This window comes from Pleurodeles waltl, chromosome 1_1, assembly GCF_031143425.1.
Source record: "Pleurodeles waltl isolate 20211129_DDA chromosome 1_1, aPleWal1.hap1.20221129, whole genome shotgun sequence".
Lineage (NCBI taxonomy): Eukaryota > Metazoa > Chordata > Amphibia > Caudata > Salamandridae > Pleurodeles > Pleurodeles waltl.
Window position 1 is genome coordinate 57,675,514 of NC_090436.1, and position 26,755 is coordinate 57,702,268.

The following is a 26,755-nucleotide window of genomic DNA, read 5'->3' on the forward strand; positions in this document are numbered from 1 at the left end:
TTCTGCATGCTATTGCTTGCTATCCTACACATGCTTTTGAGATCTCCTGATCACCTTATCACATCTTTTATAAAAGGATGCATACTGCCAACATTTGCAATGGGCAAACTGTTTGCAGCAACCACACCAGGAGTCTTCCACTTACTCAATATTGAAGGGATTGCTCAGCTGTCACAACTAGAATGTACCTCAACTCTGAACAAGGAAAGCTGGACTGGAAAGATATCCACATATTGGTGATACAGGACCACATGTGCTATTCAAATAACAAAGGTGTACCAGAGATACCTTAATCCTATCATACAGGGGTCAATACGGACTTGGGGCCAGATGTAGGTAGGTATGAAATTGCGACTTGCAATTTGCGAGTCATAGCGACTCGCAAATTGCAACTCGAAATACAAGATGCAGAAAGGTGTCTCAGACACCTTCTGCGACTCTCCTTGGGGTTGCAAAGACCCACCTCATGAATATTAATGAGGTGGGTCGCAGTTTGCAACCCCATAGCGAGTCTAGGCACTCACAGGGATGGTGGCCTGCTGGAGACAGCAGACCACCATGTCCATGACTGCTTTTTGAATAAAGCAGTTTTTTTTTCTTTTTGCAGCCCGTTTTCCTTAAAGGAAAACGAGCTGCAAAAAGAAAAAATTCCGAAACCATTTGGTTTCGTTTTTTTCAGAGTAGGCAGTGGTCCATGGTAACTGCGAGTTGGTTTGCGACCGCATTCGCGGTCCCAAAGCAACTCTGCATGGCGATGCGGTCGCAAATAGGGAGGGAACACCCCATCTTATTTGCGAGTCGCAGCCTCAAATTGCGAGTCTGTACCGACTCGCAATTTGAGGTGGTGCATCGCGTTAGGCCTTTTGCGCCTCGCAAACTGCGTTTTTCGCAGTTTGTGAGGCGCAAAAGGCTTGCTACATCTGGCCCTTGGTTATTCGCACACAAATCCCTATGCCAAAACAGTTTTAGTCATCGAGATGCTCCAATACGGAACCACACTGCTCTGAGTATGGGACACACATTGAATTAGCCCAAATGGTCTGACAGACACATTACAACCATCAAATGACTATTAAAAAGAATTGTCTGTCATTTTCTCAAGATGTACAAACAGAATTTCATTTCAGTTTTGAGCAACACTAAAGGTATGAACAACTAAGAAATTGTCTGATAAGTAAACTTGGAAAAATGCCACTCGGTATATCAGAATCAACTCAGCATATCTGCTTGGTGCGTTGGGGTGGATACAAGACAAACATATATGTTCTCATTGAGAAACACTGATTGGAGAATTATATTTCAAACCAACAGAACAATCTCCAAGCATGGATAAGTAGACTGTGTAGGTCCAGGTACACAACCCTGCCCTGCGACAGATGATTCTCCCGAAGCCACAGCTTGATAGGATTACAGATACTCAAGTCCAGATGTTCTGGACATCGCAAACCTGGGACAGCAGAGGTAGTGGGAGGAAGGCATACAGGAGTCCGAGCTCCATGATAGGTGGGATGCATCTCCATGAGAGACCCTCCTCAGGAACTCCACTGCTCATAAGTGTTGACATTGCACATTTTCTTTGGTGGTGAAAAGAATGATTCACAGTTCTCACCAGTGATGGAAGGTGCCCTGCCCCACCTCAGAGTGTAACTGCATTCATAATCGACTAAGCATCAGCAGCTGAGTTCGTCCACCTTGGTGTTCAGAGATCCCAACAGGTGGTTTACCACCAGAGAAATACCTGGCAGGCCATCATTTCCAGAGACAAAGAACGTGCTGGCACAGGATCCAAAATCCACCCACCTTGCACTGCTTGTTGCAATACCAAATGGCGGTGTTGGTGTCCTGAGCACCTGCACCAGCTTTCCTCTGATGGTCTTCAAACAACAAGAGCCACCCATAAATCTCTGTGAACCTCGTAGTTATAATAGGGCCATTTAAAATAGGAAAAAACTAGTAAACAGAAAATTATTTTCAAAAGTTCAAATATTGTGCATTGTGCCCCGAGTGAAGGAAGAGGAAACCACAAGAAAGAAACGGTAAAGGAAAGTACACAATTAGAAACTGTGCCTCTCACTGACTCCGATCCTCCCTCTCGCCTGCTTCTGCAAGCTGTGTAAGGCCTTGCAGCAGATTTATGAACATTAGGCATATCACAAGAAGACAGGACGAGCACAGACAGGAACTCGAATGGAAGGAAACAACTGTTTAACTCTACCAGCAAGATTTATTTTTATAGAGACGCAATGTTATCAGAAATTTAATTTCCCATACACACAGTTCTATAAATTGTCTGCTAAACTAATAATCTGTTGGAGGAGGAAACCTGTAGCAAAAGGTCTGAAAGCATTTAGCAGACTTACAATAAATAACCAGTATTAAAAATCTCAGAGCACTTATAAAATGTATTAATATGCTATGTCCTGTCCTCTATGGATGAAATGCCACAAAGGAATTAGCAAAACCAGAAAAGAAGGTCATCTTACATATTCACTTCTTCAGAGTGTCGTACTTTACGAACGATTCCCCCCTGACTCTAGCACGTGACAAGCGAACTCAATGTGTGCAATCATAAAAAGTAAAAAGATGACCAATACCACTGAGATCCCCTGATCACAAGTACTGATCACACTCCTGCTTCAGGTGGGCTCGATTACATTGAGAGCCCCAGCTCACCAGTACTGAACAAACTCCTACTTCAATGAGGAAAGGTCACACTATGATCCCTGCTCAGGAGTATGAACAAATTCTTGCTTTATAGGTGACATGACATACCTTCACCCCTGCTCAAGAGTACCGAACAAACTCCTGCTTCAGGGGGGGACCAATCACAGTGAGATCTCATGCTCATCAGTACTGAACCCTTTCCAGCTTCATAAGGGACAGATCATACTGCGAACCCTCGCTCATCAGTATAGAACAAATTCCTGCTTCATGAGGGACGGATCACACTGCAAACTTCCTCTCAGCAGTACTGAAGAAGCTCCTGCTTCCCATGGACACGATCACACTGCGATCCCCCGCTCATCAGTACTGCAGAAGCTCCTGCTTCCCATGGACCCGATCACACTGCGATCCCCCGCTCATCAGTACTGCAGAAGCTCCTGCTTCCCATGGACCCGATCACACTGCGATCCCCCGCTCATCAGTACTGAAGAAACTCCAGCCTCAGAGAGGACCAATCACACTGGGATCTTATGCTCATCAGTACTGAACAAACTCCTGCTCCAGTGCGTCAGTACTGAATAAACAGGTGCTTTAGGTGGGACTGATCACAAAGAGGTCCTTTACTCCACAGTATTGAACAAAATCCTGATAATATCAAGATCATCTGCCATCTAGTATAGAATGAACTCCTGCTTCAGAGGGAACTGAGGTACCCTGCGCTCACCTGTACTGAACAAACTCCTGCTTTAGAGGGCATCAGTCACACTGGGATCCCCGGCTCATCAGTACTCAACAAACTCCTGGTGCGGAGGAGACAGATCACAGGGAATTCACCTGTTCATCAACACTGATACTCCTGCTTCGAAGGGAACCAATCACACCAAAACTCTCTGCACATCAGTGCTGCATAAACATCTGTTTCAAACTACTTCTGACAGATGAATAGTTAGGGTAAATCTTCGGAGCCCTAAAAAAAAAGTCTACTAGAGTGTAATAAATGTAAAACACAAAAATCTTTAAAGCTGAGAGTTCCTGCGGTTTTGGAGTGACAGTGAGTTTGTACAAAGCAAAAGATATGTTGCTGGTGGGGAGTGCTGCATGCTGCTAGTCATGCAGTGGGATATGTGGCATTAAGGCTTTCCTCAATTTTCACAAAGAGAAGAATGCAGCTTTAGATCTTAGTATTAACACAACATGTACTACCTAATATTTTGCATAGACAAATGCTTCACACTATAACAACCTTAAGACAAGAGCTTGAAACAAACATTCAAAGTAAAGGGAAACTGAGGAGCCAAGAGATTTCTTCCACACGTGGAAGATGCACAGGTATAACGGATGTAAATCCTTTAGCCTCCAAATGTTACTTTACGCCATAGCTGTATCTGCAATCCATTTCCACAGCCCTGCTTGCACTCTTCTTACATTCTTACTTTTAGCAAGATTGAACAACTGCCTTATTTTTTATTGAGTTTGAGAAAACACTTGCTACAACACCCAGTAGCAACAAGAAGAGAATTGTCTCCATAACACAGCAGCACCATCATACTTCAATTGTCCATTTGGCACACAATAGTATTTAAAACACACAGGTACAAAATGGCATATACCATAATAGCATTCTGCTCTCCAAATATGTTCCAATAGAGTACAAAATAGTCGCTTTCCATATTTAAACCTACTGATCTGTGCAACTGAGGGAAAATCTCAGAGGCCTTTATGTGTCCTAAAGAAAACAAAAAGTAATGGGTGAATTGTTTGAACTAATGTCAGCAACTGATAATTACATTGGGCCACCAACGCAGTCCACCATGCCACGTTGGAGAGGAACCAACCTAATGCAAATCAGCCTTGGTTCTGCTTCGAACTGGACAGTCCAACCTGAGCTTCAGAGCAGTTGTCTCTGAACTGGAACACAAGCTACATTAGTCAAGTCTCCCCTATGTGGGCCTCCTGACCAGCATGCAGCTGGTGTCCTGTCACAATATGAGCACTGGATCCATGTCTTGGGGCACCTGCTGCAATATGGTCAAATCCATGCAGGGGAAAAAAGTTAAAGGGGAGAAAGATTCATTTCCCATTTTAGCTACTGCAGCAAATTTTGCTCTTTACTACATCAATAACCGATGAACGGATTTAGATCAAACTTGCCTCGAGAGTACAACTTTACTCAAAAATCTGACTTTGATTTGTCTGGCTTGATAGCGCAGTAGTCACCAGACAATTATGTGAGCATCGCTACAGGAGCTTAGTTCTGGGAGCCAGGAGTACATGTTTTGATGTGGCAGAGGTTGTTCGCTGCCACAGCAAAGTGCTTGCCCTCCACCCACTGTGATCATTTTCTTTGTTTATCCAGTTGTCTGAGATTGAACTTTCAGAGGCACATACATGACATGGTAATGCTGTAAAGTGTCTTTGTTCACGTTGTTTAGATAACTAGACAGTTTATGGTGTTTGCCTTTCTCTGACAGCAGCACAGATGGGGGAGGGCAGTCATTAACCTACATGGATTTTTAGGTCTGGCTTGACAGTGCAATGATCGCATAACCTTTTGAACTACACCAACATTATTCTACAGTTCTTTGCTTCTATACACAGGCATACTAATTCCCATGCTATCTATTTGTAATCCTCCACATTACCGTACAACATTCCTTTAATGCCAGACATATTGGCACTGTCAATGATTGTGTAATTCCCTGGTAAGTCTATTTTGTAGTTTTTTGAGATGTTAGTGTTTCAAAGACGTGTCAGGTAAACGTGAAAGAGTTACGATTTAGAGATCCTTTGGTTCTTATATTTGCAAGAAGAATACACTCAATCGTATTTAAATACTTATTTTTCATTAAATTATATGTGACAATAACTGAAAAATCCGAGTTAAATGGACAATACTGTTCCACATCAAAACCTAAAAACACCTGAAATTCTCCAGTTATGGTCTGCGACACAGAAGACTGATTAACTGACAACTTTTATAACAATAAACAAATGGACCGAAAAATAAATGGACCTTACAACAAACGGTACCAGACACAGAAAGGAATACTGCTGGATCCGTTTCAGATGTTCGGTGATATGTCACGTCGCCAGTGGTCGCCAAGGGCCAGCTGAGCGTCACGCACATCGTACTTCATGGCCCGAAGTAACAGAGTCAGCCAACTCCTGGCCCAAGACAGGAGATCAGCGGATCAGCATGCCCAGATGCGGGGTCCACTAAGAATCTCTGATCCACTTCCTGTAATTTACGCAGAACTTGTGACCCTGCCTGCAAAAGGACCGGAAGTCCTCCCTCCTACCTGAAAACTCAAGAGCCATCCCCGGGCGAGGCACTGAGGCTTCCAGGCACAGCCCGACAAAAGCACACTTTGAAAATACTCATGCTGCGCCCTTTGTCACTCGTCAAATGCACATTCTGTAGCCAGCGCCCTTTGCCCACTGATAACTGTATTTTATTTTCTCATTCACGAAAGCGGGTTGGCTGAAAGTGCTACTTGAAACTGACCCGTGGAGCTGGCATCACCTACGGCGACCTCGAGGGAAGCAGAGAAGAGCCTCGCAGCGCGCAAGACTTCCTTAGCAGTTCTAATTTATAATGTGTGCAACCAAGCAGCCAATCCCACACACTCGTTATCATGCACCGAGGAAACAGGCAAGCTTCTTCTGTATGCAAATAAATACTATCACGTTGTGCTGGGTGGGATCCTTACTTCTTTGCAAAGTACGGTATGTTCTAGATCAGGTAACACATTGCACAGAACGTGCACTTCTGTGCTTTAGAAGCAGTGTCTGCAATCCGTACTTACAAGTGGAATTTCTCCTCCCACACAGGGTTCAGATTCCCATAGATGGTCTTGGTTCTCTTCTTCGTTTTGCCAACTTGCACCGTGACGTACGGATCGCTGGACCCAGTTTTATCCTTTGCCTGCAAGCCTTGGGCACACACAACTGCAAAAAACAAAAAAAAAACAAATTTACCCTGCTGAAAACGTGCACGAAAAACCTTCAGCCTATTATTTGAGCCAATTCTTCTTGCGCGTAAAGTACCCAGGTCTGTGCTCCTCAGCCTCAGCTCCTGGTGCTGCTAGGCCCAGCAGGGCTTGTCCAGCACAAGCTTGACATTGAAGTCACAGAGGGGTGCTGGGGCCAGGGGATGGGGTCCATATACAGTCCTCACCCGACAGGTAACCACCACCCAGGCCCTTTATGGGACTTTACCCCGCAAACCTTACCACGCAGGTAAGTACTTCTATAAATTACATAATAACATCATTTACAATAAAAAGGGGGATTAAGAGGTGGTTAAGGGGTGGATAGAGGTACACAAAGGAAGGGGTTTTAAGAGTTTAAGGGTTGCTGGTGGTAAAACAGGGTAGGGGTTTTTAGGGCTCGGGGCAGGGTAGAGGTAAAAGGGGTAACTTTAAGAGTTCAAGGGCGGACAGTGGTAAATAAAAGTAAGGCTATTTTAGGGTTCAGGGGTATGTACAGGTTATGACATGAGCTTATATGAAGGCAGAAGGGCTTCAAAACCACTTACTACCACAGTGACGCCGGAAGTAGAAAAAAGGATGAAGCGGTTCATTATCCAACTAAACTGATTCTCAATTCCCACCATCCCAACAACAAGGCGCGACTTCTAAGACCCAGAACCACATCTGAAGCGACTAATTACCTAGAGAGTGCTTCAAGCGACCTGCTGAGGATGAATATATAGGTGTTGAACATTGTGAGTGTTAATCATAACATTCATATTCAGCACAATCCCGCTGCAACCCCTTTCAGTGCGGCTTTCCGAACCTTTCCATCGCAGACTGACTGTGTATCGGTTTTTGGCGGTGTGAGGTCAGGAGGCTGGTTATGTCAGTTTTGAGGGTTTTATAGGTGCATGAGACCAGAGGACGATACCAAACTGCTTACTTATTTCTCTCGATATACACATGTGCCTATTACCCACCAAATGTGAGGTGGGTAGTCCAATGGAAGTTAGTGCCTTTTTATGCCTTTGTGATAAAATGAACAAGTTACTTACCTTCGGCAATGCCTTATTTGGTAGAGAAGCTGTCTAGCGGCAGATTTCTTACCGTAAAATAATTCCCAGACTGGATTTCAAAATTATTTAGTGAGCAGTACCTCTGTGTGCCAGTAGGTGCCGTCGTTTGGCTCCTTGTGGCATAATCTGCGCTGGAAGTCATGTGCGCCGTGCCTACATGGTCACCACCCTAGCACGCTAACATTAGTTTATTTTCACGCCACGAGTGCAAAGCTTTGAAGAATGCTGATTACGGGAGTGTGAAACTAGAGCCCTGAAAAAAAAAAAAAAACAACCCTATACCTAAAAATCTGTTTGCAGAGCCGGGAGGATGGGTGTATCAGTAAGGAATCTGTTGCCAGACAGAGTCTCTACCAGATAAGGCGTAACCAAAGGTAAGTAACTTGTTAATCTGATAGAGACTTCTAGATGCAGATTCCTTAACTTAGAATAGATACCCAAGCTATACTCCTCGAAGCTGAGTCTTTAAAAAGTTTGACACTAAGAAGTCTGGCAAAATGACTGTCCTTAAGAAACTGACTGTTTAGGCAGTAGTGCTTGGTAAACATGTGCAGAGACGCCCATGTTGCTGCCTGGAAGATGTCCAATACCGGGATTCCATGTGCTAACACAGTGGTCGCAGTCTTGGCTCTGGTGGAATGACTGTGCAAGTTCTAAGGGGGTTAATTTTTGGCCATCGCGTAGCAGATTTTGATACAGAGCATGATCCATCATGAGACGGTCTGGTTCGTTTCTGGGCTTCGACATACCCCATGAAGAGTTGGGTCAAACAACTGGAACTCTTTTGCACAATCAAGGTAGACCAACAACACTCATTTTGGATACAATCGGTGGAGTTGCTCCTCTTTCTTAGAGGGAAGAGACGAAGCGTAAAAGGTAGGTAGAGTACAAGACTGTCCTACTTGAAAAGAAGTGACAATTTTAAGAAGTAAAGATGCTCTAGTCCAATGCACCAGCTTGTCTGAATAGATGTTAAGATACGGAGATTGAGATCACAAAATCTGGAGCTCACTGTACCTCTGGCCAGATGTTAATGCCACTATAAAGGTCTTTTTTATACCAAGGACCCTGATATGGCAGTTGTGTAACAGCTTGAAGGGAGCAAACTTCAGAAAGTTTACGGCTAAATTTAGGTCCAACTGAGGCATGAAGGGTGAAGGTGGGAACATGTGTTGGAAACCTTTCAAAAACCTATGTACAATAGGAGACTTAAATAGGAATGGTTAACCTGGAAACCGCAGAAATGCAGAGATGGCAGAAAGATAGTCTTTTAAGGTACCCAAAGAAGAGCCCTGCTGGACTAGAGAAAGACTAAACAAAAGAACCTCGGAAATGGGAGCAGACAGGGAGTGAACCTGTTTTTCTGTACCCCATGCTTCAAGCTTGGCCTACTGTTAGGTTTATACTGTCTTTGTGGAGGGACGTATGGCAGCCAAGATGACATTACAGACTACAGACGGAAGGTTGAACGCTGTCAACTTTCGCTGCTGAGTGTTGACAGGCTTGGGTGAAGATCCTCTCGAAAGAGCAAAGGACCAATGGACATGCTCAACAGCTTGGGATATAAACTCTCCGAGCTCAATCCAGAACAGCAAAAGATGACTGGGCTCAGTTGTTCCTCATTTTATTGAGAATTCTGGGTAGGAGCGGTAATGGTGGAGAGGCATACAGGAGGCCGAAGCTCCACGTGTCTCTGAGCGAGAGCCGCCTTGGAAACTCCAACCCACAGAACTGCTGACTGTGCATTCTCAGCAGTGGCAATCAGATCTCACCAAGGCTCTCCCCACTACTGAAAGAGACCTTGTACCACCTCTGGATGGAGACTCCATTCGTGATCCGCTAGGCATCGTTGGCTGAGTTCATCCGCCTTGGCGCTCAGAGATCCTGCCAGATGCTACACCACCAGGGAAATGCCCTGACGTTCTAGCCAAGTCCAGATGTGCAGGGCCTCTTGACACAGGACCCACGATCCCACCCTGCCCTGTTTGCTGCAGTACCAAATGGCCGTGGTGTTGTCTGTGAACACTTGTATAGGCCTTCTTTTGATTGAGGGTAGAAAGGCATTCAATGCCAACCGGATCGCTAGGAGCTCCAACAGGTTGATGTGGAATCTGGATTCTGCAATAGACCAGAGTCCTCTGTTCTCCATCTCTCTCGGCTGGCAGCCTCAGCCCAGAAGTAATGTGTCTGTCAATGAAGTCAGATCTGATTGGGGAAGCGAGAGGGGTGTGCCGTTGACCAACTCACTGTACGTCAGCCACCACTGTGCCAGGTCTTTTGCGGTGTCCTCCGAAATCTGAACAATAACAGAGAAACTCTCCTGATGCTGTACCCACTGGAACTTCAAGTCCTACTGCAGAGCCCACATATGCCAGCAGTCATGAGTCACAAACAGTATGTAGGAGGCCATGAGGTACAGAAGCACCAGAGTCACTATTACCTAAATCCAGGATAGAGGCTAAAACCCATAGCCTGAATATCCTGGATCATCATTCAGGAGAATAAGCCAAAAACTGCACAGTGTCCAGAACAGCTCTGATGAAAGGGAGAGTCTGAGAAGTGATCAGGTGTAATATTGGTTGGTTGATAGCAAACCCCACCGACTGAAGGAGGTCTGCTGTAGTCAGGAGGTGAGAGATGACCCACTGGGGTGAATATGCCTTCAACAGCTAGACATCGAGATAGGGGAAGACTGGAACCCCTGATCTTCACAGAAACTTGATAGTGCTCGTGGCCCACCATGAACTGCAGGTAACGTCTGTGGGCAACGTTTCTGGGCACCAGAAAGTAGCAGGAATAAAAAACATGACTTACTTCTGATGCCAGCACCCTCTCTATGACTGACTTGGTCAAGAGAGTCTGCACTTTCTCCAGGAGTAATGAGAATTGGTCCTCTTTCAGCCTGTTGCAAGTAGATGGCATGGCTGGAGCCACAAAAGTGGGAAAAAGGGCCCTTTTGACAATCTGGCGAACCCAGCGGTCAGATGTTATCCATCTCCTGTGGTGCAGTTGATGGTGTATCCTGCCTCCCACTGGATGTCCATGATGGTCAGAGGGCAACCAAAAGGGGCTTGGAGGCTGCGGGGTGGTGGAGTGGCCCACCATCTGACTACCTAACCCACAATGAATGTGGGTGCCGCATTCTCAGGCATGCAAAGACTGAGAAGTCTGCTGGCAATGCGGGCTGGGGGGTGGGAGACATGGCTGAAAACCCCTTCAGTGGTCATGAAAGGAGCTGAAGGTGGATTGTGGTTGGCGAGGGGCTATAGAAAGTTTCAAGGACCTAGCCATAGCTCTGCTGTCCTTCACCCACTCCAGCACTAAGACCATCTTGTTTCGGAACAGATGGGGGCCACCAAAGGGCATGCCCATGACTGAGGTCTAGACATCCACAGAAAAGTCAGCTGTCCTCAGCCAGGCATGGCACTGCAAGGTCATGAATGATGAAACTGCTCTGCCTAATGAGGCAATCTTATATAGCCATGTCTCTCTCGTCAACAATAGCTTGAGTGAGTATGGCTTTGGCCTCCTCCAAGACAATAGGCACCACCTGCGCAACTGAGGGACAGTGCTAGTGGGAGTATTGGCCCAAAAGTCATGCAGTGTTCACCAACTGCTGTGCCAGGATGGCGGATGAGAACATCTTCCCCAGGTATCCAGCATCTTGGATTCCTTATCTGTGGATGTGGTCATGAATGTGCCAGGATTTAATTTAGAAGTGTATGCTTGGACCACAAAGTTCTCCGGGGTAGGATAAGGTGTGTGAAAACTGGGGTCCCCTGGGGCAGGGTGATGGTGGTGGGCTATCAACCTATTCACAGGAGCTCCTGTGCTGGGCTTTGACCAAGCTCTCAGTAGGATGTCCGAGAGGGCTTCGTTAAATGGGAGAAGCGGTTCTGATGTGGTGACCTGTGGCTGCAGCACCTCAGTCAAGACATTTGTCTTAACAGTCACAGTTTCTAGCTGAAGGTCTAGGATCTCGGCTGTCCTCACCACCACCATATTGAAAGAGGCTTCTTCCTCTGTAGCCACGATAGGAGGAGAAACCAAGCCGGTATCTGGGGAGGTGTCCATCCTACTGGCATCTTCCAGACCCTCACATAAGGTGTCTTCGGTGACGTCTAGGAGCTGGTATTCATCATCGTCCAGGGTCATCCCCAAGTCATAGCCCAAGGGAATAGTGCATAGGCTCTGGCCTGGGTGGTCTGTTCCAAATCGGCACCAGAGTCCGCATCAGACAACGCCCATCCGGCTCCATGTTGGAGTTGGGGATAAGTATGGGGACCTCACCACCAGGGACGCAGCAGTGGAGAGCCAATGGGGAAGATAGAGGAGGCTCGACCAGCATTGCTCTGGATCCATCCATGAGGCCCGACTGGTGCCAGAGGTGAACCCACCAGTGGAAGACCTGTAGGGTCTACCCAAGCCTGAGGTGCCTGAATACACTTCAAAGGGAACAGGCCGCCCAAATGAGGTGCATGGCCTCAAATAATTCACAAAGTTGGGCGGGGTCTGCTCAGGCTCCAGAAAACTTGGGGAGGCACAGAGACAGCCCTGGCGTAGGCCCAACTGCGGAGCCAGGCCTCGAATGTCAATGCTCCCTCATCTCATTAGATGGCTTTGACAGACGGGTGAAGTTGAGGACCTCTTTGACTTCTTGCTCTTCTTCCGGTTATGGGACTTAACCAAATGCCCAGAGGACTTCAACTGTGATGACGATCGCTTGGAGTGGCTCCACGACCAATCGCAGGACTTTCCTCTCAACCAGGATTGAGACTGTCACGTCATCCACATCAAGAAGCACAGAGACTGGGGGAATGCTCCCTCAAAGCTTTGGTGTGCATGACGCGAAAGTTGGTGCAAGTCTTGGCATCATAGTCAAGCTCGAGCCATCAAAGACAGACAAGGTGTGGATTTGTCACCAACATTGGCCAGTGACAGGCACCACAAGGCTTTAAATCAGCCTTCCTTGTGGACTTCCCTGTCACAGCAGGAGACAAAGTCTAAAAAAAACTGTGGACAAAAAGTTACAAAAGAGTCAGTCAAAAAGACTGGGGGGAGCTCTTCTCCGGATTAGCACTGAAAGAAAAGAACTGATGTCAGCACGCTGGGGGTGGGGGCTTTGGGGGGTGGGGTGTGAATAAGTAGACACCGCACATGTTACTTCTAGCGCTGATGATGCCACATGGAGCCGAAAGATTCCACCTACCGGAGTGCAGGGGTAAAGCTCACAAAACAAAAAAAAAATCTGGATACAGTCTGATGCCTGAGGATTATTCTAAGGTAAAGAATCTGATGCTAGAAGGTTCTCTCAGATAACTCCCTCCTATGGCTATGTTACATGGTATACCTGGTGGCCAAAACTGTTGCAAGCATGTGGACGCCCAACTAAGGCAAGTCTAGCCTTTGGTGTTTTATGAATACAGTTTGATTTAATGTGTGATATTGGAAGCTATGTAACTGTAAGTTAAACAAAGGATTTAAAATATTTTTCTGCCTATTATGTCTGATGCAACATATTTGAAAATTCTTCCCAGGAGTCCTGCGTGACCTACTTTAGCTCTGCAATCCAGATCTTGCCATGCAGCTTGCAGAATATGAAAAATACCTCATGAGAATCAAGAAGAGGCTCAAATAATGAAGAGCCACACTCGGGTGACATGGAAAGAACAATGAATGCATCTATAAATCACTTGGCACTAAATTAGGTGCGGGGACTCAGGGTAGATAGTGCTGATTGCATAATCCAGAGGTACAGTGCAGACAAGCACATGAACAGTGGTGTACTGCAACATCACGTCAGAAGACCCCACATGTAGAGAGGATCATGCCCCAAGAGTGAATACACAAATAAGGACAGCATGGACTCCTAGTAAGAAGGCCCTGCTTAGTATCATGGCTACTCAGAATGAACTGCACTTGATAGCTCAAGAGACTGGGCTTGTGAGAGTTAAAGACACACTGACACTAAAAGTAGAATATGCCTGTTATCCAAAAAGAGTTGCTTGGGGCCATAAAGACACCAACTGGGTCTTGTGTATGACTAGCATCAGAGACACTAGTTGCAATGGGCCCATGCTGAGAATCAGAACAATGGTGGGAAATGTTCCAATGTGCAGGCAAGAAGCAAAAATCAGATGTCATGCTATGGGAAGTTGGATATGGTTAGTGGTTATGCTGATGTTTAATATACTATAGAAGTGTATCTAAATTAGATGGGTTGATTTTCTTCCACTGTTAAAAGCTCAACTTCCATACATTACAACAAATCATCAAATGCTTCCAACTTTAAGGTGCAGTGTTACTAACTGCCTCCAAATATCCCCACTCAAACATTCTACATCTCGTGCCTTAAAGACTGATCCGGACCAAATTTGAGCCTTGCAAGCAATCACTCTAGTTTCTTCAAGCACAAAGAGACTCTAAAGGCTCTCAAATACCACAGACTCCTAACATTTTATGCAGTCTGACTCCTGCTTGTTAAATGGAATAATTGACTGTTCCGACAGTGCATCAAAACGAGTTCAAGCAGCAGCAGCATCTTGGCAAGGGAGCCCTTCATTATAACATCATATAAAGTTCTACAAAAGGAAGCTTCTTTAAGCTGCATACCCTCAGACCATAATACTGTTTTGTCAGCAACTGAAAGTCACTAGCTCTGCCCCACAAAAGAGTCCACAGCTCAAGAATGGAAGAGGTGGGCAATGCATGCTTACCATTGATGGTGATCTTGGCTGACCACTTGGACGTGCCATCCAAGACGCTCTGCTTCACAGTCTTCATCTGTTGAGCATGAGCCACCTTGCCCACAGTGAACACGTCTCGAATGACCTCAAAGATCTCAGGCTTGTTCCGCTCTCGAATCTTCATGCGATCCTTCATGGCCATGATGATATTTTGAGTTCGATCTTCTGCACCGTGCTTTGAGCTTTTCTCAGCTGCGCCTGTTTGTGGAATAATAGAGATTCATTTAAAAATACTCCAGAAGGTATCTTATTATTGAGTTTGTCTATAAAACGTTTTTTGGGGGGGCGGGGATACACAGAAATTGCAATAATATAATATTGCAATTGTTTTTTTGTGAAAACACAAATGTATAAACTTTTTAAGCTTGATACAATATTCACAGGGTCACGAGGGTTCATGGGCAGGAACAACTTCACATGATAAACACTTATGGGAACTACAAGCCGCCAGAAAACTGGCCTAAAGCTTATAACAAATTAAAGAAAGATGGATCATCAACTTTAGATTGGGTACCAGCTGCCCAGTGGATTGAATTTAAAGCTTTAAGTATTTTTCAACTGGTGTGCTACGGTCCTTATTACATCCTTAAACAATCTATCGAACATTTTTTAAGCGTTTCACTTTCACACCTAAGGGCCCCTGGGTGCTGGAGGTGCTGTGTCTCCATCGAAAGAGCCATGTCTTGAGACATTTTTGAAACACCGCTAGGGAGGGGGCTGTTCAGTGGTGCAGGGGTATGTTGTTCCAGGACTAGGCAGCGATGTAGGAGAAAAGTCCACCCCTAAGGGTGTGCTTGATGCGTGGCATGTGTGCGTGGTGGAGCGCAAGCGTCTTGCAAGTGTGGAGGTCAAGTCTGTGGTTGATGCACGCCGGTCCTTGACTGTGTAGAACTTTGAAAGCCAGAGTAAGGATTTTGAACTGGTACCTCTTCTGGACTGCGAGTTAGTGTAGGTCTCTGAGGCAGGGAAGGGGGTAGGGTGGCAAAGGAGGTGAGCGACATGATGCTGGTGAGTGTGGGCAGGTTCAGCATAAGTCTGGCCGCTGCGTTTTGAAGGTTCTGTAGTCTTTGGAGTAGTTGGGAGGGATGCCAATGTAGACAGCGTTGCAGTAGTCAAGGCAGCTGGTGATTACGGTGTGTGTGACCATTTTCCTAGTGTAGATGGGGATCCATATGAAGGTTTTTTGGGGTATGAAGAAACAGGAGGAGGCTACCGAGTTCACTTGGAGCCTTAGGGACAGCTGCTTGTCTAGGATGATGCTGAGGTTACGGGCATGGTCGGCCGGTGTGGGGGTAGGTCCAAGTTCAACCTGCCACCAGCTGTGGCCCCAAATGTTGGAGTTGCTCCCGGAGATTAGGACCCCGCTCTTGTCAGTGTTAAACTTGAAGCAGCTGTGCTTCATCCATGCAGCTACTTCGTTCATGACGTTGTGAGGGTCCTTGGTAAGTGGGGGCGGTCCAGGCACGGACAGGTACAGACTGGCTTGCCTTTGGCACGCCAGAGGCACGCCTGCTGCGTGCTGCCACGACGAGCGCTTAGTGTCCTGGCGCCTGGGCGGGACCTGCCTGGGAGGCAGGAGTCTGGGCGAAAAAAACTCTTGCTGGCCAGTGAAGTGCAGGAGTAGCTCTTGCTGGCTAAAGTCGCGCTGTCAGGAAGGCTGCGGAGCAGCTGGAGAGCTGTGGCCTTGGCCCAGGAGGTTACGCACTGCTCCTTAAGTTTCTCCTAGGCCTCTGCATTCTGAAGTACCAGTAGTGCCAACTCTTCCGAATTGTAGGAAAGCCTGGATTGGTGAAAGGCTTCCTCAGTCCTTATCCCACAACTATACAACCTTCTGGCATAGTTATTATAATGTCATAGTTATTATAATGCCACAACAGTGGGTGAGAGTTCTGAGTCCTTTTAAAGAAAAGACTGGGTAGAACAAGTCAGTCAGGCCAACCAGTTAGAGTAGCACAACAAACGGAGCTAGTACAGACCTGTGCAGCCTTACTGATGGTTACTTATGTTGATAGAGAGGATGGTGGGCAGTCTTTAATTACACCCCCTCATGCCATCTGTTTTGTAAGGTGTTCTTTAGGCAGCATTCAGCCCATAGCTTTGCCATTTCTAAGGCGTCAAAATAAGAGGCTCAATCAATCAATTTGTAGAGCGCGCTACTCACCCGTGAGGGTCTCAAGGCGCTGGGGGAGGGGAAACCAGAGGGGGGGAGAGGGAGGGTCACTGATGGAACAACCATGTCTTGAGCTTCTTTCTGAAGACCAGTAGGTCCTTGGTTTTGCGGAGGTCGGTGGGGAGGGAGTTTCAGGTTTTGGGGGCGAGGTAGGAGAAAGACCTGCCTCCTGTGGTGGTGGGTTGGATGCGGGGGACTGTGGCTAGGGCGAGGTCGGCTGATCGGAGGTTGCGTGTGGAAGGCTGAGTTGCTCGAACCTGAATTCAAGCTCATGACTTGAAAGTCACATAGATTACAGCAACAAATGCTTAATTCAATGAACTATCTTGTAATGCATGCATGCATTCAACCCTTTTCTGAAGTGTGTGTTTTATGTGTAGAAAGAGACAGGGCTTGAATATGTATCTCAGGAAAAATACATTGAAACATCATTACCTGCTATAATGTCCTAGATCACGAGGCGCTGCATCAAACATCCCATCACCCAGTCCACACAGCTTAAACTGAGGTAACGTGACCCACTGCCTCTAGAGGACATGCTTCTCTTTTTAGAGCCAATGGAGGCCACAGCACTAGCATTGCTAGACTTTTAAGGAGCACTGTAACCAAAACAGAGCTTTAATAACTGAACCAATCAACTTGGAATGGTCACTCACATTAAAATGTTGGGTTTCCTCTATAAGCTGAGAGTTAAAAAGCCCTTCGCTTCTTATGCCTTTACGAAGTATTTAAGATGTCTGACTCTGGGGCCTCCCCATGCTCCTCCTTTCTTCACCACACACCATTGGTTTATTCACTGGTCAGTACTCGTGGTAATGCTGTAGTACAAACAATTACCCAGTGCTGCTCACAACTACACTGATAATTACAAGACAGATTGTGTGTACATCCTAGTACTTCAAGACATTGCAGAAGATCTTTGTATGTGGTGCCCACTCACGCTGTAAGCAGTCGGCATTAAGCAGATCTTGGCACTTCTCGTGGCACTTCACTCCACATTCACTGCAGCGCATCCCCTGCCGTGCAATGCCCCATAGGAGCCCCTCGCACTCGTAGCAATACGTGGGGGTGGTGGCCGTCCACACCTCGAAATTATGTGGAGTTGTGCAGGAGATGGGATAGATTAAGGCTTGAAGAGTCTTCTTATATACATGGGATTTCTGAAATAAAGCACATTTATGAGACTTTGAGTGCAGAAAAGGGGATGCAAGCCCCCCCCCCCCCTTGACAAAAGCTCAACTCTGAAGACCAAGACCCATCAGCTAACAAATTATTGAAACTTCTTGTCAATTAAATAATCTGCCTTTGACTGAAACGATGCATTTACATCACTAGCATAATACATTATTATGCATAAAACACTACATAATTTATAAAACATTAGACTGCAAAACAAATAAAACAAAAATATCTTCCTTACAATAATATCTCCATACAAAAATTAGGATCTGATACTGAATCACATTATCAAGCATTTCTTTCAAATATTTTAAATCAATACTAAAATAAGTGGGAAGTGAGTTTGGCTTGATTTAGAAATTCAATACAGGTTGAAATATTTCTTGCAAGATATTTATGCAAGGTAGAAATTCTGAAGATATATATTTTGGAGTCAGTGGTTTTGCACTTTGCTTTCCCAATGTTCCAGATATTACCTATATATTGCTGCAATATTAAACTAGATACATCCATTCTTGTCCCCTTCTCGCCATAGTGCTTGCCACACTGATAATCTATGCCATCCACTAGAACCATTCATGGACCAGGTATCTTAAAGCATTCTTCCACAGTCACATGGAGTGGAAGGGATTTCACTAAACCAACTTTGAGGTCACTTTTCTATCATTACCCCTTTCAGAAAACTCTCCGCTCAATGACAGTGTAATGTGAGGAAGCCACAGCAGTTGTACCAAAACTAAATCTTGCTAAGCCCTCAACTCGATTCCTCAAGACACTAACAAAAAAGGCTTTGCATTGTGCATCAGATCTTTTAACTCACTGGATTAGAATATTTCATGAACCTTGGTTTCAGCGTAGGTCTGGTGTGACTGTGTGTGCAGTACTGTTCAATAAGTTGATTAGGCTATGCACAGTAAAACACATTATCCAGTGGAATACTTTAGTGTCTTCTATCTTGGATTGTGAGTGCTTTAAGAAATCAATTGTTAATTGCCTACAACACCCCTTACCAGGTCTTCATCTTTGAGAGAACTCCGGGTCGCCATTGCCGAGGTAATTCCAGCCTTCCGGGACTGAACCAGTGACTGAGATAAGAAAATGATGACAAAATATTACTATGAATCCTAAGTATGTAGAAATAAAACTGAGCCGAAGGCATTGAGCCCTTAACACTTGAATAAGACTATAGTAGCTGACACTAGCAACAGAAATCACAATTTATATTCTACATACTGACATTAATGGTGGAAGCCATTCTCTATAGACCACCCTCCCATCCTTGCTGAATAAACTCCTTCACTGATCTGATTGATAATCTGCAGGGATCTTGAAAGTTTATAATTAGAAACTTTTCATCGTGGACGAGCCCCTGCTATTTCTTTGGATGGTGTTAAGTGTAAAACACACCAATAGGGAAAGGTTTCTTACCTGTAATCCTCTAGGTGAATCCTCATCAAAATCGTAAGGATTGTCCTAAATTGTCTTTCCCATGTGCAGGATCCCAGAGCAATTTGCAAATACATATATATGCACATTCTTTTTGCAGACAAAAAGTACATATACCAACCTAAATAAATGGCTAGTAATGGTCAAAGTTCATTTATGTTTTATTTTAGAAAATATATTAAATTGTATTAAAATAGTTGATACATTTTAATAGACTTGAAATAGTGCTCACAAACCTCTTTTTGTAAAAAGGGAATGTACGACAATGGTAGCATGTAAACTGCACAGCTAGAGAATTAAGAATTGGTTCAGTGCCTTAAAGGGCCTTATCCTTGCTCCAGTGTTCATCATGACCCAGAGGTAACAGTTAGGAAAGTTCATTTTTCCACAGCAAAAAATCCAGAGGGAAAATGAGAACTTCCATTTTAACTTCTTGTTTGGGAAAGAGGTAGGGTTGTTTAGGAATTTCATGAGGACTCCCCTGGGAGACAGCTATGATTATAGGTAAGACTTTTCCTTTAATTCTAGGGGAACCTGATTAATAGTTAAAAGCACTAAATAGAATAGTAAGCTCATCCCATTCAATTTTTTTGGATAAGAAGAAAAACCTAAACAGTTTCCAATCCTACATTAAAGATTCTTAAAAGAGGCCTGCCACACCTGGGCATCAGCTTTAGAATCCAAACAATAGCGTCTGGTTAAGGTAAGTAAGGATCTCCATGTAGCAGCTTTACAAATCTCCAAAATATCCACATTTCTTAAGAGAGCTATTGTAGCTGCTTTCCCCTAGTTGAATGTACAATAGGCATACTAGGGATGTGTTTATCGCTAACCGATAACAGAATATGAACCAATAAACTATCCACGTAGAAAGGGGCTGCTTTGAAGTGGAAAGACCAGTCCTTAGATGCCATTGTTTACAAAAAGATTATCTGTTTGTCTGATCTCTTTTGTATTGTCTAAATAGAATTTCAGTAATCTTCTGACATCCAGCGAGAATCAGTAATTTCCAATAGATTGGAAGGGGTGAGGACAAAGCTTGGCAAGGAAATTGTTTGACTGACATGAAAATCCAATACTACCTTTGGAAGACAGGCATGGTAGGTTCTAATTACAACTCAGATCTCAGAAAAAAAAACTGCACAGTCATAAGGCATGAATTTCACAGACACTGTGCACAGAAGTAGTAACTATTAGAAAACGAGTCTTCTATGAAAATGCTATTAAGTCTTCTTGAATACAGGTTCAAAGGTAGGACCCATTAATTTTTAAAGTAATCCTTCTCTACTGGTATTTTGAAGACTAATGTTTATGAAGATTTCCTATTTGCAGCAATTGATGTAAAGTAAAAGCTAGATGCAAAAGATATGGAATAACCACCTCCTCTTGGCATTTAACAGACACGGTCACAGTAATACAGAACCATTTCTACTTAAGTACATATGATGCTCTAGTGGAAGATCTCTTTGCCTCTTTCAAAATGTCTACTAAGTCCTCTAGATCTAAATGTCCATTTTGCAGGAATTTAGGAGGCAAACCGCTAAGGTCAACAAAGGTAGATTGGAGAAAAGAGCCAGTCGGCACAGAAGCTTCAAGTGTGGTCTCTCTGATAGGTGAAGATCTGTCAACCATCACTGCTGTGGCCATTATAGGGCTACAATAATCAGTATAGCTCTGGAACATTACAGCTTGACCAACTCTGTTAGAATCAGTGGTAGTTGGGGGGGAGCGTTGAGAGGGGTATGCATAGACTGATTTCTCTTACCAATTGATCATAAGGGGATTACCCATGGACCCTGGCTGGTAACATCCTGAGGCGAAGTTTTGACATTTTCTGTTGTTTAAGGGTGCTTTAGCTCTATTTGTGGATACCACCATTCTTTAAATACAGTTTGTACTACTTCGGTAAGGATCCAGGCGTGATTTTCCTCTATTAGTCTTAAAGTTTCCACTTGAGAAATGTAATACCTGGTAGGTGGACAGCTGTAATAAACAGGTTTCTTAACAAAAGCTATTTCCAAATGGTTTGGGATTCCAGGGATAATTATCTCAAATGTGTTCTCTCCTGCTTATTCCAATAACACACTGTGGTTGTACTGTCCATCTGAACAAGAAGGGTACTTGTTCTGAATGACAGGAAGAATGATTCAAGAGCTAGCTGGACAGCTCTTTACTCCAACAGGTTAACACAGTAGTATTTCTCCCTCTCTGACAATGGTCTGCATATCTGTAGATGGTCTACCTGAGCACCCCACACTAGTAGTGATGGCAACTGTGACCATGGGCTGCCATAGAACTTCCTGATGAAAAGTAACCCATTTCAGGAGGCTGTTTGACATACTAAGGGATTTATTGGAGCGCTTCCTGGGATTACGCTAGTTTGTTCTCCCAGTTTCCAGTTTTAAGGTTCCACTGGTCTTCCAGGCATGGCCTCACATGGAGTCTGGCACTTGGAGTTAGAAAGATGCATGATGCCATCAACCCCAGTAATGCAGAAATCTGTTGAGCGGTGGGATGGAGTGTTTGTTTCGGACAGTAACATTTTTGTTGGATACATTTTCATCTCTCCTCCAAAGAATACACTTTTGAGACAATGATGTCTAATGCCACAACCATGCAGTGAATCCTTTGCACAAGGGGTAATCACTGACTTTTGAAAAACGATTCTCTATCCCAGGCTTTGTAAGGTGTTTGCTGCTAGCTGGAAATGCTTCATTACAAGGTCTGGAGATGAGACCTTCCTTAACCAATCGTCCAGTTAAGATTAGACCGAGATCTGAGATAAGCTGTTACTACTGCCATGCACGTTCAAAAAGTGTGAAAAGCTGACTTCAGGCTAAAGGGTAGGACTTTGAATGGTTAATCATCCTTTTTCAACACAAATCTGAGAAATGTTCTATATTTTATTATCTCTGTAATGTGGAAATATTCATCTTGAAGATCTATTTGCACTTCCAGTCTACCAAGAGCCAACATTCATTATCTTTATCAGTTTTAGATCAAGAATACAATATAATACAATAGCATTTGTCGAGCACATGGCTACTCCAGAGGGAGTGTGTCAGCGCTAAGAGCAGGACCACCAAAGAGAACCGACTAGCAAACAAGACCCGACTTAAGCATTAAACAGGAGGGTCTTCAAACCTTCCCTAAAGATCTTTTCCGAGGCAGCAAAATGGAAGAAGGATAGCAGCGAATTCCAAAGGTTAGCCGTCAAAAACGTAAAGGGACTCACACTACAACTAGCACTGTGGACCTTCGGGATATGCAGAAATCTCTGTGAATTAAACCTGAGGGATCTACTATGATATTATGCCTGGAGTCTGCATCTGAAATACTGAAGCCCATTGTTCTCTAAGGCTCTATATGCAAAGGTTAAAGCCTTGAATTTAATACGGCCGATAACAGGAAGCCAGTGCAGCTGGCGGATATAAGTGTATACCGCCTGAAGTATCAGAACCTTGAGAATGAGGCATGCAGAAGAATTTTGGACAATCTGCAGCTGTTGCATGAGGTAGGCTGGCGAGCCCAAGTAAAGATTGTTGACGTAGTCCAAGTTTGATGTGACAAGGGCATGGACAATGGTCTTCTCCGGAACTTTAGAGTAGGAAAAAGGCTAGCAGAACTTGCATTGTCCTGTGCTTCAAAAGACATAGCTAAGTCAAATCTGACACCCACATTTCCGACTCAGGTGGAGAGGGAAGCCCCAAGCCCAGACAGCCACCAGTGAGACTGAGTGAGTCAGGGATTCAGTTAGTGCCGAAAAAGACAATTTCCATTTTATATGAATTATATTTCAGACAGCTTTCGCCTATCCAGTCACCCACTGCTTTGAAGCCAGGTGCCTCATCCTTGAAAAACAGCAGAAGCTGTGTGTCATCAGCACATGAAATCACCTTCAGACCCCAAGAATCCACCAGCTTAGCCAGGGGTTCCATACTGGCATTGAAAAGCATGGGGCGCAGGGCCTGAAGAAAAAGGAGTGAGAAGCACTGCCTGGGATCTATCCGCTAAACATCATTTGAGCCAGGCCAACGCGTCCCTTTGAATTCCAATCTTCCCTAGCCTGTTTGACAGGATGGGGTGCGAGACAGTGTCAAATGCTGATGACAAGTCTCAAAATAATGGATATGAATTCTTATTTTCATTCGTTCTTTTGTGCCAGAAATTTCCTCCACTGAGTTCTTTTAAAATAAAGTGTTCACTTCCTCTCAAGGCAAGTCTTGATGATGAAAGGATTTGGGGTACAGTAGGTGGAGGCGACTTGAACTTGAGAAAATATTCCTTCAGAGCAATATTCAAGACCCACTTGTCCTTTTGTTATATCCAGCATTCTTTTAGATGGCTTGAGATATTTCACCCTATCAGAGCGAGACTATCAGAGGAGGGAAGTAAGGCCTCATTGTTTCTGCCAATGTTTGTTATTTTCCTCTGCCTTTCAAGGGTCTTTTTAGTGGTAAGGCTGCTTTTGCTGCTGCAGTTGACAATGAGGGGTTTGAACCCACTGTGGGAAATGCCTTGTACTTTAATGTTTGTAGCATGTTCTGATTTTGTTTTCTTTTAGAGATCTACTGCACTCAAAGTGTCATGACATGAGATCCGAAAAGGGAATAGCCTGAATGGGAGGTGAAGAATTCCTTTTGGGGCTTTTGCCTTAAACCTTTAAGGCATCAGTGGAGCATTGCAACTAAGACAAATTCTGTGCCAAAACACATGAGCAGAAGTGTCTGAGGCATCTACTGCAGCACGTATACTTTGGTTGGAAGCCAAGCTTCCTTCTGAATAATTTCAGGAAAACCCTGTGTGCCTTCTTTTGGTAGCTTGTCTGTAAATCTTTGTACAGAATTCCAAAGGGATCCATCATAGCAGCTTAATAAGCATGCTTATGGCAACTGAGCCATACATTTTCTCTCCAGTGAATCCGTTTGCTCTCATTATACGGAGGAACAATGATTGAGGGTGAAACAGTATGGGGCTTCTTAGCCACAGGGATAATGGGAGTCAGGAGGAAGATCATACCTTAGAAACAGAGGGAATTTATATTTTTTCAACAGCATACTTTGCACATGCTGGCACTACAAATAACTTCATCATAGGTACCAACAGACCCACAGCCAATGGCAATAAGGGTCCTGATGATGTTCTGTGATGCAGACTCTCGAAAATCATCTATGTAGCCATGGCAGGAATTGGGATAGGAATGTTACGTTTAGCTGCTCCTCTTACTAACACTTCATTATTAGCTGCATTGCAGGCTCCAAAAGACCCATAACGAATGACAGTAAGGGTTTTGATGAGGCTCTACGACACAATCACAAAATTCAACAATAAAATCATCTAAGTATTGATGGCAGGAATTGGGAAAGGAATGCTACGTTTAGCTGCTCTTCTTACTAATACTTCATTAAAAGCATTAAGGTCAACAATCAGTGATATTCTTGCCAGAGGTGAGTCCAAAAGGGTTAGAGAGAAGTACATGATGGAGGAACGTGATGATATTGATTGAAGGTGGTCACGTTGTCTAGAGGTAGAGATGGACTGGCACAGAAAGTAGGGAAGGGCACCTACACAAAAGTGTTCCCATTAGTAAATTACACAGCTAACAAACTGGCCCATATTTGCATATTGGGGCAAGTTTGAACTGTAAAGACACTCTGTGTAAGTGATTTACAAGGTATGGAACACTGTATTGATTTGAGTTTGCTGCAGGCAACGTTTGTTTTAATGTTAGCAAAATCAAAGACCATTAAATAGGCCAATAATCGGCCAACAAAAACGGCCCAACAGTGACCTGTCAGAGCAGCTCGTTTGGTACTGCCAGACTGACCTATAGGCCAGTCTAACCAAGTCTAGAGTTCCTGGAGCTTGATCTTCCACTATGTCTATGGCATCTTGAAAGAGAGCAAAGTCTTCTTGGTGATCTGGGTCTACTACGTCTCCTTTTCCGATGCATCTCCTTGGGAATAAATTTAGGTGGCACCTGAGGGACTGTTGGTGATTTCGGCCTCTACGGTGACCTTAGAGGAACTGGAGTAGAAGGAAGAGCTGATGAGAATAGTGGAGAGACTGCACTGTGAGGCAGTGGAGTATGAGACAGACTGACAATAGGCGATACATCTCTGGTAGAGAAGTACACGCTTCAGTACTCCGAGTCCCCTTTTAAGACTGGAGTCAATTGCTGCATGTCTCTGTGACAGAGAAGCGGAAGATGGTTTTCATTGTGGTGTCGACGAAGACTGAGAGGTCTTTTTGGTGTCAATGGAGGGGGTACTGACATTGAGGGAGGTGGTCTTGGCGAAGACAGTGACCTCAACATCAATTTGTTTTACCTTCTCGACAGTGGCGTAATGCAAAATGATGAGGCTCCCATGCAGAATGGCTCAATTCGGGCCCCCTGAACAGTCGCATACACACCAGGGGCTTGCCCGATAAAGTTGAGTAGCTTCCTCGAACGTTGAATTATTTATAATCCCATGCCATTGCACACATTCGACAAGGCATGCAATGGCATGGATGAGAGGGTGAGGGAGCCCCCCCCCTCTACAAAAAGAAACCCTGGCCCCCATCCCCCACCCCAACACCCTAGCAACTGCGAGGGCCTTTGTTACGCACCTCATTCTCAACATCATAAATGTAAAATGTCTTGACGGGGAGCTTGTTCTTACAATACCTGTTTTTGCGGTCAAATGGAAAAACAATCTTTTTTCTTTTGTGCTTTTTAGATTTACCTCATGGGTCATCCCTACAGCCGAGAGAAAGTGGAAAAGAATTTCTTTGCCACACGGGACATCCTAAAGCGATCGTTTGACGCCTTCCCTGTAGTCGGAGCTTCAGTGCCCTTCTGGACATTTCTTTGAGCAATGTTTGCAGTACTCTGGATGGTGGAACTGTAGAAGGCATACGATGCAGAGACCATGGAGGTCTGATTGGGCTTCTTCCTTGCCTCAGCTAGGACACCACAAAAAGTGAAGCCATTATGACAGTGAAAAGTAGAAAATTCCAGCCAGGAAACAGATTTAAAAAAAAACCTCTCTAGTCCCATGGTATATGTAGAGTGAGGTGGATTAAATCAGATTAAATCAGATTACACAAGTTTTTCTTAGAGAGAAGAAGCCAATAAATCCCAAGCTCAGTTCTCCAGAAATCTGTTGCAAGGAGCCAGAAAAATTAACTGACCTATCTGCCACCTCTGGGGCGTGATAGAACACTGGAGCAAGGGTGGGGCCTTCAATGGAACAATAATAATTTTAAGGCTCTAGCGGTGCAGTCTTTATGCTAGCATTGCCCCACATTCCCTTTAGGTTTCATTTTTAAAGAGGCCTGTGAGTAATACTGATATTCACTTTAGATTCAGTGAATATTTTAATACAAGTTAAGATGTTTAAAAAAAAAACAAGAACAAAAAATACATTTGGTCACGTATAGCCTTTTTTTGGCTGCAAAGTAAATTTCTTTTTATGTATGTGCACTTTTTGTGCTCCAGGATCTCGTGCCTGTGCG

General features: G+C 44.5%; 1 protein-coding gene across 2 annotated transcripts in view; it reads right to left on the reverse strand.

The window, feature by feature from the left end:
- Positions 1 to 26,755, reverse strand: part of UNC13B (unc-13 homolog B) — a 1,359,370-nt gene that overhangs the window by 485,585 nt on the left and 847,030 nt on the right. For both annotated transcript variants that reach the window (XM_069212466.1, XM_069212457.1), the window contains exons 13-16: positions 18,820 to 18,894; positions 17,571 to 17,790; positions 14,431 to 14,658; positions 6,471 to 6,612 (exon numbers count right to left, since the gene is read on the reverse strand). In XM_069212466.1, the coding sequence (XP_069068567.1) occupies positions 6,471 to 6,612; positions 14,431 to 14,658; positions 17,571 to 17,790; positions 18,820 to 18,894 (665 nt within the window). The remainder of the gene's footprint in view (positions 1 to 6,470; positions 6,613 to 14,430; positions 14,659 to 17,570; positions 17,791 to 18,819; positions 18,895 to 26,755) is intronic.